Genomic DNA, 14,154 nt, shown 5'->3' on the forward strand with positions numbered 1-14,154 from the left:
TTTCCCAATGTAGTCTGGGTTTTTCTAAATTAAAGAGTTCTAATTTTCCATGGTTTGTCTTCTATAGAAGCTTTCCTGATCTCTTAACTGCTTATTGCTAGAAATTTCTGTATCTATGATTAAGGAACATGATGGGTTTTCTATAGGATAGGATAAATGTTATTCTATTTCCAGTATCCTTTTGGATGAAAATTGGACTCTGATTGTGTTTATTGTCTATATCAGCATCAGTTACATGCTATCTGGTATCATTATATTTATGTATTATTTCTTCCCAACTAGATAGGCTAGGATTTTATGTATGTGTATGACTGTGTGTATATGTGTATGTACCTGTGTGGACATATACAGAGACAGAAAGAAAGAAAAAACATGCACACAGCAATGTGCTTAATAAACGTTTTTTGTAGATGATCATTTTGATGATGTTTTTGGTTGAAGCAACATAACTGGACTGATGACTTCAGGAAAGAGCATGGTTACTATTTCCCAAATTTTAAATTATAGGTCTTACTAAAGTAAGTTAAAAGGGGAGGTAAAGGCTTTGAGTCACAGACCAATTCTAGCTCTCTTGGTAAAGAAGAAAAGAATTAAACACATATGAAAAGAAAATACAGCCAGTACTCTGGGAAACAAAAATGTCATTCATGGAGTAACTGAGTACTCTATAAAATCTGACTTCATAAACATAACAGATACTCAACACCTTAAATGATGGTCACACATTTTAGAGATCAATTATATAAGGAATTAAGGGGTGGGGGAAAGTGATATTACTCTTAGATATGTGAAAGTTTATAAGAACTAGAAGAGACTAAGAAAAAGACCTGAACATAGTCCACATTTTCAAAGATATCACCACGATGGTAGCGCACAGGTTGGTCCCACTGGCAATGTAAACTATGCTGCTGGTTGACCAGACGGCATATCTGATGATTTCCTGGAATAAGAAAGGAAATTTAAATTGATGAAAAAGATCAGCAATGCCAACATGATTTTCTTAGTCTAAGTCATGTACTATCAACCCTGTACTCTTCAGAGCTTGGCAGAGTACTTACAGAGGGGATACTTATCCAGGGGAAATCTCATTAATGGTTAATTAAATTAAATCATTCTAAAGAAGCCTGTTTCTCCACCTATAAAACAAATGGGATCCACTAAATAATCACTGAGGTTCCTTCTGGCAATTGCATTCTATGATTGTAAAATCTATTGATTAAATTGTTTTAAGACTTTGTCCATCACTCTGGAGAGAATTTGCTTTATATACTTCATAACTCTTTTTCAAATATATAAATATATATATATAAGCGCTCTGGTTGCACTTCAGTACAGACTGAGCAGTAAATAAACCCAAGGACTGAACATACTCTTTACACTCAAAATAGCAAAGAAGGGCTTCCCTGGTGGCGCAGTGGTTGAGAGTCCACCTGCCGATGCAAGGGACATGGGTTCTTGCCCTGGTCCGGGAGGGTCCCACATGCCACAGAGCGGCTGGGCCCATGAGCCATGGCCGCTGAGCCTGTGCGTCCGGAGCCTGTGCTCCGCAACGGGAGAGGCCACAAGAGTGAGAGGTCCACGTACCACAAAAAAAAAAAAAAAGCAAAGACAACTTGTCAGGTGGATTGTAAAATGGACTGTAAACGTTCACAGCTAAGGGTCAAAGATCAAGAGGCTGTACAGACCAATATATTTACCAAGGGAGAAGGATGTAATATAAGGGATTCTATTCATTTATTCTTTGGTGTCAAGTTGTCATATCTGCTCCCACAGGGTTTAATCAGAAATGAAACATTCTGGATACAATCAAATCACTGATATCCTGTCAACCCAAGTTCCTTTAGACCAGTGGTTCTACTTTGGGGTCACAGACTGTAGAAGATTTAATAAGAGCTACATACCATTTTATCAGGAAAAAAAAATGTGCATACACACAATACTGTGTATGATTTTGGGGAGGATTTCAGAACCCCCGAAAGTATTCCATTGATTACTTTCCTATTTGAGACAAAGTCTAGTCTAAAATCTTACTTCTAAAATAAAACATTTGTTTTTAATGGGGCAAAAAAAAGAGGAGAACATTTAGCCTTATTGCCACTGTTGGCTGAGAAGTGTGGATGTTTTGATTCTAGAGTGTGTCTAGCTTGCATTAAGTTGGTGTAGGGCCATGTTACAGTGTGTTTTCAGACTAGCAACAACAGGCATCAAATAGGAGCTTGTTAGAATAACAGAATCTCAGGCCCCAACCCAGACCTACTGAATCAGAATCTGCATTTTAACAAGATCTCCAAGAGAGTGATATGCATATCAAAGTTAGAGAAGCATCAATGTAGGCCATAGGGGACAAACAAACTGTTAAGACTCAGGATACAAAAGATTTGGTTTTTACTTTAAAATTTGGTTTTTAGTTTAAAAATTTGGTTTTTACTTTTTACTAAAAAAAAGTTAGAAGGATCAAACCAGCTCCTCAGGCCTGCTGGTATACCCGTAGTAACGATTTCATTTTAAGACTGAGAGAAGTCATAAGCACAATTTTATACTGCTTTATGGCTACATGAAGTTATGAAAGTAAAGCACACTAGAAGTGAATTTCCTAACCTGTCTTCAATTTCTTGGAATCAGTACTTACCTAATTGTGCCTCTTTTGCCATCTGTGTCTCATGGATGATATTTCTTAAGATTTGCTCTTCCTGAATCAGCTTATGTTTTTCTAGGATCTCCTGCTGTCTCAGGTAGTGGTCATGTTGCTTTTGATATTCTTTCAACTCATTCAGTGTTCGCTGGAGGGATCTTAACATTTTTTAATAACAGGAAAAAGTTACAGAGCTTTAAAATTATGGATTTTTAAGCCCACTTAAATACACAGATTTTCTGGTTCTCAGCAAAAATTGCTAGATTTTGACTTTTAACATACAACTTGTATCACAAGTTCAAGAACAACGGGGCTAAATAAATACTATTGTTTTATTAAAATTTTGGGGAAAAAAGATGGATGTGAAATTATTCCCATAAACACAACAATTAATGACATTAAAAGGTGTATTAGACTCTTCAGGTGCCAGAAAAGATACATAGTAATAAATACTACTATAAAGCTTTATACATTTAACAAGTCTATTTCCCTCCACAAAGACTGTCAGTTCCATGGACATTCAAAGTCTTTCTAGAATCTTCCTTTTCACCTTTTCCTTTGATTCTACCTAAAGACAACGTTAAGAGAAGAGGCCACAATGCCTTGCTCTTGCACTCTAGCTTCTTGGTTTACAGATTTTGGGAAAAATAACACAGAAACTGCTTATAAAGGAATATTCCCTACCACCTGGTATCAATAAATCAGCTGCTTGATTATATTTAGTCACAAAAATCTTATTGCCTATTATACTGTTAACATATGGAGGTTTAACAGCTGCACAGAGTGTATAAGAAGAGCATAATATTGGAAGAAACTCAGCCAGGGCAAGTTCTGATCAGGTATAACAAAGCCAGGCATAAACAAGCTGTCATTCTTTCCTTTTTACTACATTAGGCTTTTAAACAGATTGGAAAATAGGCAAAAGTTTAATGAAATTCAAATCCCCACTTAATTCTATAATAATCAAAGTACACTCAAAACATTAAAGCTAATTCTATAAGAGATGAACAATTCACTTCTGAGTTATGTCAAGTTCCTTTACTGGCCCTATTATTTATAGAATTAAATACAGGATATTTTTTAAGTATACTACAAGGACCAAGTACAACAGAATTCCATTACTGTACAACTTACACAAATCTGATTAAAATGTGGGCCAAATAATCTCTCTCAACATCACTTAACCAACATAACAACAGCCCAACCTTAGAAGTCAAAGGAGAGAAAGCTCAAATGTAGCATGCGGGGCTTCCCTGGTGGCGCAGTGGTTGAGAGTCCGCCTGCCGATGCAGGGGACACGGGTTCTTGCCCCGGTTCAGGAGGATCGCGCATGCCGCGGAGCGGCTGGGCCCGTGAGCCACTGGGCCTGCGCGTCCGGAGCCTGTGCTCCACAGCGGGAGGGGCCGCAGCAGTGAGAGGCCCACATACCGCAAAAAAAAAAAAAAAAAAAAAAAAAATGTAGCATGCGCAAGTGATTTTACTGACAGTGTATTCTATAGAAATAAAAATATAATCAATAGAATTACTGAGCATCTGGCAGCACCCACTCCTCCACCTGACTTCATACAAGTAATTGATTGTCAATATTGTTAAGATTTAGATGATGGCATTTACTGTAAATATTCTCTAGCTCCTGGAATCCTTTATACAACCACTGACTTGTGCTAAACCTCCTGACTGGAGAAAAAGGACAGGACCAGCATTAGTGAAAAGGTGTTTTTCTTAATTCTGATGAACAAATTAACACTGATATCACCCTACACAAGTCTAACCTAAGGTTCTACAGTGTTGGTGCTTCAGTAATTTTTTCTCCTAGTTACCTATGTTGAGCTTCCAGTTTCTGCTCGAGTTTTTGCTGACACAGGACAGCATGCTTCCTCTTTATAGCTTGCTCAAACCCAGGTTTAGCCTGTAAAGCATGGTCATAACAGAGCACTGAGTGGTTATACTCCCCAAGCATCTGAAGAGACAAAAACAAACACACACACATACACAAACACAGGGGGGGAAAAAGGTTAGCCTGGTTGTATCCGTCCAAATCCCCTTATGATCTATGAGATGACACTAAATCTCATACAGTGAATATTATTTCGATCAGTAGTCAGATCTCCATAACATGAAGCAATGCTATACAGGATGGTTCAATTGGAAGGACTGCTATTTTAAGAAGAGTATGCTAAAGGAAAATAATATTCGTATCAATTTAATTATTTTCTTTTTTGTGAAGAGGCTAAAACACTTATGATTCATTACTGCTATCAAGTTTTTTTCCCTTAATTTCTTCCTTTCTATCCCCTTGTTTGGACCAAAAGAAGGGAAAAGGGTATTTTTTATTGGAAAGAAAGAAAGAAAGAAAGAAAACAGCAACTGGATTGGTTCATGTAAAAAAAAAGTTGTATTTACTGCATATATATTTCCTAAAGTGTAATAGCTAGTGAAGAAGTCACTGTCGTCCAGAGCTGCGTGGACCACGACAGCAGCATCAGCAGAGAAGTGTGCTCTGTGCAGAACATTCGCCAAGTTGACCAGGGCAATGTCTTTATTGTGCCTACAAGAGAAGGGAAGATGTAATTAGATGTCAGGAAAGAAGCATGTGCTCCACAATTGCCTGTAACTACCTGACAAGGGCAAATTACATTCAAAGTTATTGAGCTTAGGAAAATAACTTTGAGTTTACTTACAGATGGGGAAAATAATTTAAGAAAATCCTAATGTTTAATTTTACATAATTGATGGTGCTTACTCAATCTGATAACTACAAATTTTGCCATAAAAATAAGGTCTGGCAGAGATTTTATGCTTTTAAAATGTATTTAGGGCTTATATTTGCTTTGAGAATAATTTATGATAGTTCCTCCAACCAATTTCCCTAGTTTCAAGTCTCAAGTGAATCAGAGGGCATCTACATTATATATTTTTCCTTAACAGAAATCAGAAGTATGTTATGCCATTATCACTTTGAACTCTTTGACATCTAACATTTTTGTGACGGGACTAATTGCAACAGGGATGGAGGAGAATGTAAGTACAACACAATGCTTCCTCTTCTTGTTTTTTATGTATTTTAACAGTCCTGAGTTACATGGAAAATCAGGAGGTCCAGAAGAGGAGGAATCCTACCTGGATGAGAAGTGAAGTGCTCGCATGGCACATTCCACTACTTGATACGGCTCATTCTTTATTCTCCAGTAAAATGAAGCCATGTTATATAGTACCCACGAGGAAGAGTTCTAGAAATTAAACAAATAAAATGACAACCAAATATAACTCAAGATAGTTTCTTCAATTCAGAATGTTCAAAATGAGCACCTTTACACTCTGTCTGGTCTGAAACTGATGAAGAAAATCAAGACTTATTACAGTAGCGACAAAGCAGGGGACAAAGTACAAATAAACTATCCCTGTCAAGACAGCATTCTGATCATTAGTTGATCAGGTGTATTAAGGTGTGATCTAAACAGAGGGACTGTCCAACCCCAGGCTATCTTCCAAAGGGGAAATAAAGCCGAAAAATCCCACCAAGTGGTCACAACTTGGGCCCTGTTTCAGGACTTTAGAAGTCAGGATCTAACCTACTTAGAAATGCTAGTTGTTCTAACATGAAATCCCTGAAATTAACATATTGCAAAGTTTCCTATTTATTTAACATCTGAATGAAGGTATGTACGTAAACAAATGAAAGGCTTATGCTTTTGTGAAAGGTAAACTTTTGTCATTTCCTTGTGTGTGTTCAGAAACTAATTCAGACCTTTACACTGCTAAAAAGTAAGTCTTCAGTATGTAGTAATAAGTGCATTATTTAGTCAAATTAAACAGAAGTTCAGATAGGTTTTCTCCTTTTGTAGATTGGATTTTTTGTCCCCTAACATATACTAAATTTCAACCACATAGAGGTCATAAGACTAAACTGAATCATGTCAAAAACTCAATGTAAGTTTAAACCCAAGAAAGAAATATGAAATTCAGCATGGAAAAGAAGTCATGAAGTTTAAGATAAAATGGGAAAAACATATGACAGCCAACACTTAATGTGTAGCTACCTCATAAAAAATCTAAACAGAGAAACCAAAAACCAAAAGAACAAGGGCCAAAAACATGGACAATTCAAAAATATGAAACAATGACTACTTAGCAGGCGAAAAAATATAAAACTTAACAACAACAACAAAGGAAATAAAGAGCTACAAGTTTTCCTTTTAAAAATTGGCAAAGATTAGAAAGAATGCCAGTATTCACTATTGGCTACAGTGTATACTAACTTCAGATATTAAGTGTAGAAATATTAGGTTAGTACAGCATCGTTGGGGGACAATTTGACAATATGTATTTGAAAAGCCTTAAAAATGTGATTATCCTTTCATCCCAAAATTTCACTAAAAAAATTTATCCTATGAGAATGAAGTTTTAACTATAAAGATATGTAAAAATAAAACTCCAAAAATATATAAAACAGCAATTATCTCTGACTTTTTAAATTATAATTTTTAATTTCCTTTTACATTTTTATATAGCTTTTTTTTTTTTTTTTAACAAGGACCAATTATTTTATTTTAAAAAGTTATCTTTAAGACTAAAACTAGTATGGGATTCCCTGGTGGTGCAGTGGATAAGACGCTGAGGTCCCAATGCAGGGGGCCTGGGTTCGATCCCTGGTCAGGGAACTAGATCCCACATGCATGCCGCAACTAAGACTTTGTATGCCACAATTAAGGAGCCCTGGAGCCACAACTAAGGAGCCCTGGGGCCTCAACTAAGGAGCCCACCTGCTGCAACTAAGACCTGGCACAACCAAATAAATAAATATTAAGAAAAAAAGATTAAAACTAGTATAATTCTTTACTAATCATCCTTAAGTATTCTATCTTCAAGAAAAAAATATGATTCTTGAGGGCTGCAACGAAAGATTTTAGCACTAAGTGTAGTTGGTTACGGAATACTATATTCTTTCACACTTGACTTATAACTTAGGCTTCAGTCGCCTTTTTAGTAGCCTTTAGAGAAAGTTTTCCTTTAAATCAACAAATGATTTTTAATCTCTTATTTTTAAACCTTCTATTGTGAATTGGGACAAAAAGATCAATTAAAAATTCTACATGATCCGCCTGCCAATGCAGGGGGCAAGGGTTCGACCCATGGTCTGGGAAGATCCCACATGCTTCAGAGCAACTAAGCCCATGTGTCACAACGACTGAGCATGCACTCTAGAGCCTGCAAGCTACAACTACTGAAGCCTGCGTGCCTAGAGTCTGTGCTCCAGAACAAAGAGAAGTCACTGCAATAAGAAGCCCAGGCGCTACAATGAAGAGTAGCTCCCACTCGCCGCAACTAGAGAAAGCACACACACAGCAACAAAGACCCAACGCAGCTAAAAATAAATAAATAAATAATTTTACTTTTAAAAATACATATATAAAAATTTAAAAAATTCTACATGAACTACTAAAAGCATCATGATAAAGCAGAATACTCTACTCATCATAGTATATTCAAAGAGAAAAATAAATCTTTAAATAAAAATCTATAAGATTTCTTGCCCCTGGACCAGGGATCAAACCTGTGTCCCCTGCCTTGGCAGGTGGATTCTTAAGCATTGCACCACCAGAGAAGTCCCTAGATTAATTTAAAGAGAGGGCAGACAGCAGAAGCAAGAACTACAATTCTGCAGCCTGTGGAAGGAAAACCACATTCACAGAAGGATAGACAGAATGAAAAGACAGAGGACTTTGTACCAGATGAAGGAACAAGATAAAACCATAGAAAAAAAACTAAATGAAGTGGAGATAGGTAACCTTCCAGAAAAAAAATTCAGAATAATGATAGTGAAGATGATCCAGGATCTCAAAAAAGAATGGAGGCAAAGATCAAGAAGATGCAAGAAATGTTTAACAAAGACTTAACAAAGACTTTGTTAAAAGTTTTTTTAACAAAAACTACAAGAATTAAAGAAGAAACACCTAGAAGAATTAAAGAACAAACAAACAGAAATGAACAATACAATAACTGAAATGAAAAATACACTAGAAGGAATCAATAGCAGAATAACTGAGGCAGAAGAATGGAGGAGGGACCTGGAAGACAGAATGGTGGAATTCACTGCTGCGGAACAGAATAAAGAAAACAGAATGAAAAGAAATGAAGACAGCCTAAGAGACCTCTGGAACAACATTAAACGCAACAACATTCGCATTATAGGGGTCTCAGAAGGAGAAGAGAGAAAGGACCAAGAAAATATCTGAAGAGATTATAGTTGAAAACTTCCCTAACATGGGAAAAGAAACAGACACCCAAGTCCAGGAAGCACAGAGAGCCCCAGACAGGTTAAACCCAAGGAGAAACACACCGGGACACACAGTAATCAAACTGACAAAATTTAAAGACAAAGAAAAATTATTGAAAGCAGCAAGGGAAAAATGACAACATACAAAGGAACTCCCGTAAGCTTAATAGCTGATTTCTCAGCAGAAAGTCTACAAGCCAGAAGGGAGTGGCATGACTTATTTAAAGTGATGAAAGGGAATAACCTAAAACCAAGGTTACTCTCCCCAGCAAGGATCTCATTCAGATTCAACGGAGAAATCAAAAGCTCTACAGACAAGAAGAAGCTACGAGAATTCAACACCAACAAACCAGCTCAACAACAAATGCTCAAGGAAATTCTCTAAGTGGGAAACACAAGAGAAGAAAAGGACATACAAAAACAAACCCTTAACAATTAAGAAAATGGTAACAGGAACAAACATATTGATAATTACCTTAAACGTGAATGGATTAAATGCTCCAATCAAAAGACACAGGCTCACTTAACAGATACAAAAACAAGACCCATATATATACTGTCTACAAGAGACCCATGTCAGACCTAGGGACACAAACAGACTGAAAGTGAGGGGATAGAAAAAGATATTCCATGCAAATGGAAATCAAAAGAAAGCTGGAGTAGCAATACTCATATCAGGTAAAATAGACTTAAAAAAAAAGACTGCCACAAGAGACAAGGAAGGATACTACATAATGATCAAGGGATCAATCCAAGAAGAAGATATAACAATTATAAATATATATGCACCCAACATGGTAGCACCTCAATACATAAGGCAACTGCTAACAGCTATAAAAAGGAAATCGAAAGTAACACAATAATAGTGGGGGATTTTAAAACCTCACTTACACCAATGGACAGATCAATCAGACAAAAAATTAATAAGGAGACACAAGCTTTAAATGACACAACAGAACAGATAGATTTAACTGATATTTATAGGACTTTCCATCCAAAAACAGCAGATTACACTTTCTTCTCAAGTGCACATGGAACATTCTCCAGGATAGATCACATCTTGGGTCACAAATCAAGCCTCAGTAAATTTAAGAAAACTGAAATCATATCAAGCATCTTTTCTGACAACAATGCTATGAAATTAGAAATCAGTTACAGGGGAAAAAAAACGTCAAAAACATGCAAGCTAAACAATACATTACTAAATAACCAAGAGATCACTGAAGAAATCAAAGAGGAAACCAAAAAATACCTAAAGACAAATGACAATGAAAATACGATGATCCAAAATCTATGGGATGCAGTAAAAGCAGTTCTAAGAGGGAAGTTTATAGCAATACAAGCCTACCTCAAGAAACAAGAAAAATCTCAAAGAATCTAACCTTACACCCAAAGGAACTAGAGAAAGAAGAACAAACAAAACGAAAAGCTAGTAGAAGGAAAGAAATCATAAAGATCAGAGCAGAAATAAATGAAATAGAAACAAAGAAAACAATAGCAAAGATCAATAAAACTAAAAGCTGGTTCTTTCAGAAGATAAACAAAATGATAAGCCATTAGCCAGACTCATCAAGAAAAATCGGGAGAGGACTCAAATCAATAAAATTAGAAATGAAAAAAGAGAAGTTACAACAGACACCACAGAAATACAAACCATCCTAAGAGACTACTACAAACAACTCTATGCCAATAAAATGGACAATCTGGAAGAAATGAACAAATTCTTAGAAAGATATAACCTTCCAAGACTGAACCAGGAAGAAACAGAAAATATGAAGAGACCAGTCACAAGTAATGAAATTGAAACTGTGATTAAAAATCTTCCAACAAACAAAAGTCCAGGACCAGATGTCTTCACAGGTGAATTCTATCAAACATTTAGAGAAGACCCATCCTTCTCAAACTCTTCCAAAAAATTGCAGAGGAAGGAACACTCCCAAACTCATTCTATGAGGCCACCATCACCCTGATACCAAAACCAGACAAAGATACTACAAAAAAAGAAAATTACAGACCAATATCACTGATGAATATAGATGCAAAAATCCAAGAACACAATAAAAGGATCATACACCATGATCAAGTGGGATTTATCTCAGGGATGCAAGGATTCTTCAATATATGCAAATCAATCAATGTGATACACCATATTAACAAACTGAAGAATAAGAACCATATGATCATTTTAATAGATGCAGAAAAAGCTTATGACAAAATTCAGCACCCATTTATGATAAAAACTCTCCAGAAAGTGGGCACAAAGGGAACCTACCTCAACATAATAAAGGCCATATACGACAAACCCACAGCAAACATCATTCTCAATGGTGAAAAACTGAAAGCATTTCCTCTAAGATCAGGAACAAGACATGGATGTCCACTCTCGCCACTATTATTTAACATAGTTTTGGAAGTCCTAGCCATGGCAATCAGAGAAGAAAAAGAAATAAATGGAACACAAATTGGGAATGAAGTAAAACTGTCATTGTTTGCAGATGACATGATACTATATGTAGAGAATCTTAAAGATGCCACCAGAAAACTACTAGAGCTAATCAATGAACTTGGTAAAGTTGCAGGATACATAATTAATGCACAGAAATCTCTTGCATTCCTATACACTAACAATGAAAGATCAGAAAGAGGAATTAAGGAAATAATTCCAATCACCACTGCAAGAAAAAGAATAATATACCCAGGACTATACCTACCTAAGGAGGTAAAAGACCTGTACTCAGAAAACTATAAGACACTGATTAAAGAAATCAATGATGACACAAACAGATGGAGAAATATACCATGTTCTTGAATTGGAAGACTCAATATTGTGAAGATGACTATACTACCCAAAGCAACCTACAGATTCAATGCAATCCCTATCAAATTACCAATGGTACTTTTTACAGAACTAGAAAAAAAAACCCTTAAAATTTGTATGGAGGAACAAAAGACCCTGAATAGCCAAAGCAGTCTTGAGGGAAAAAAACGGAGCTGGAGGAATCAGACTCCCTGACTACAGACAATACTACAAGGCTACAGTAATCAAGATAATATGGTACTGGTACAAAAACAGAAATACAGATCAATGGAACAGGATAGAATGCCCAGAGATAAACCCATACACCTATGGTCAACTGATCTATGACAAAGGAGGCAAGGATACACAATGGAGAAAAGACAGTCTCTTCAGTAAGTGGTGCTGGGAAAACTGGACAGCTACATGTAAAGGAATGAAATTAGAACGCTCCCTAACACCATACACAAAGATAAACTCAAAATGGATTAGAGACCTAAATGTAAGACCAGACACTATAAAACTCTTAGAGGAAAACACAGGAAGAACACTCTTTGACATAAATCACAGCAAGATCTTTTTTGATCCACCTCCTAGAGTAATGGAAATAAAAACAAAAATAAACAAATGGGACCTAACGAAACTTCAAAGCTTTTGCAAAGCAAAGGAAACTACAAACAAGACAAAAAGACAACCCTCAGAATGGGAGAAAATATTTGCAAACGAATCAATGGACAAAGGATTAACCAAAATATACAAACAGCTCATGCAGCTCAATATTAAAAAAACAAACAACCCAATGAAAAAGTGGGCAGAAGACCTAAATAGACATTTCTCCAAAGAAGACATACAGATGGCCGAGAAGCACATGAAAAGCTGCTCAACATCACTAATTAGAGAAATGCATATCAAAACTACAATGAGGTATCACCTCATACCCGTTAGCATGGGCATCATCAGAAAATCTACAAACAACAAATGCTGGAGAGGGTGCGGAGAAAAGGGAACCCTCTCGCACTGTTGGTGGCAATGTAAATTGATACAGCCACTGTGGAGAACAGTATGGACGTTCCTTAAAAAACTAAAAATAGAATTACCATATGATCCAGCGATCCCACTACTGGGCATATACCCAGAGAAAACTATAATTCAAAAAGACACATGCAACCCAATGTTCCTTGCAGCACTATTTACAATAGCCAGGTCATGGAAGCAACCTAAATGCTCATCAACAGACGAATGGATAAAGAAGATGTGGTACATATATACAATAGAATATTACTCAGCCATAAAAAGGAACGTAATTGGGTCATCCCTAGAGACGTGGATGGATCTAGAGACTATCATACAGAGTGAAGTAAGTCAGAAAGAGAAAAACAAATATCATATATTAACACATATATGTGGAACCTAGAAAAATGGTACAGATGAACCGGTTTTCAGGGCAGAAACTGAAACACAGATGTGGAGAACAAACATATGGACACCCGGGGGGAAAGCAGCGGGGGGGGGTGGGGGGGTGATGAACTGGGCGATTGGGATTGACATGTATACACTGATGTGTATAAAATTGATGACTAATAAGGACCTGCTGTATAAAAAAATAAATAAAATTAAGTTAAAAAAAAAGAAAGATTGTAAAGGGCTTCAAGAGGTCATATTGTCCATCACCCTACCTCAGCTGTGGTGTACATACTGTAACAGTATTAGAAATTTAAGATGACCTCCTTTATACCTGACCAATCTGTTAATTTTTTTTTAACACACTGACTCCTCTTTTCAATTGATGTTTAATTTGTATTATATTCACTACTTTTCAATTTTTCTCTCTTATTGGTTTAGGAAACTTTAAAAAAATCTGCACAAACACAGCCATTTTATTATGTTAAAAGTTGTAATGTTTTGATTTCCAACTATCATCAGCAAAATTTTAATATATTTCACAGACAAAAAACTAAAAAACAAAAAAACAAAAAGATACATGCACCCCAATGTTCACTGCAGCACAATTTACAGTAGTCAGTTCACAGAAGCAACCTAAATGCCCATCAACGGATGAATGGATAAAGAAGATGTGGTACATATATACAATGGAATATTACTTAGCCATAAAATGAACAAAATTGGGTCATTTGTAGAGACGTGGATGGATCTAGAGACTGTCATATAGAGTGACGTAAGTCAGAAAGAGAAAAACAAGTATCGTATGTTAATTAACGCATACATGTGGCACCTAGAAAAATGGTACACGTGAACCAGTTTGCAGGGCAGAAACAGAGACACAGACGTAGAGAACAAACATATGTACACCAAGGGGGGAAAGTGGCGGTGGGGGTGGTGGTGTGATGAATTGGGAGATTGGGATTGACATGTATACACTAATATATATAAAATAGATAACTAATAAGAACCTGCTGTATAAAAAATAAATAAAATAAAATTCAAAATAAA

At 36.2% G+C, this 14,154-nt stretch overlaps 1 protein-coding gene across 3 annotated transcripts in view; it reads right to left on the bottom strand.

Moving 5' to 3' along the window:
• Nucleotides 1–14,154, bottom strand: part of TTC17 (tetratricopeptide repeat domain 17) — a 158,042-nt gene that overhangs the window by 100,517 nt on the left and 43,371 nt on the right. For all 3 annotated transcript variants that reach the window (XM_007455810.1, XM_007455811.1, XM_007455812.1), the window contains exons 6-10: nucleotides 5,753–5,862; nucleotides 5,036–5,180; nucleotides 4,453–4,592; nucleotides 2,630–2,790; nucleotides 828–940 (exon numbers count right to left, since the gene is read on the bottom strand). In XM_007455810.1, the coding sequence (XP_007455872.1) occupies nucleotides 828–940; nucleotides 2,630–2,790; nucleotides 4,453–4,592; nucleotides 5,036–5,180; nucleotides 5,753–5,862 (669 nt within the window). The remainder of the gene's footprint in view (nucleotides 1–827; nucleotides 941–2,629; nucleotides 2,791–4,452; nucleotides 4,593–5,035; nucleotides 5,181–5,752; nucleotides 5,863–14,154) is intronic.

This window comes from Lipotes vexillifer, unplaced genomic scaffold (genome assembly GCF_000442215.2).
Source record: "Lipotes vexillifer unplaced genomic scaffold, Lipotes_vexillifer_v1.1 scaffold977, whole genome shotgun sequence".
Lineage (NCBI taxonomy): Eukaryota > Metazoa > Chordata > Mammalia > Artiodactyla > Lipotidae > Lipotes > Lipotes vexillifer.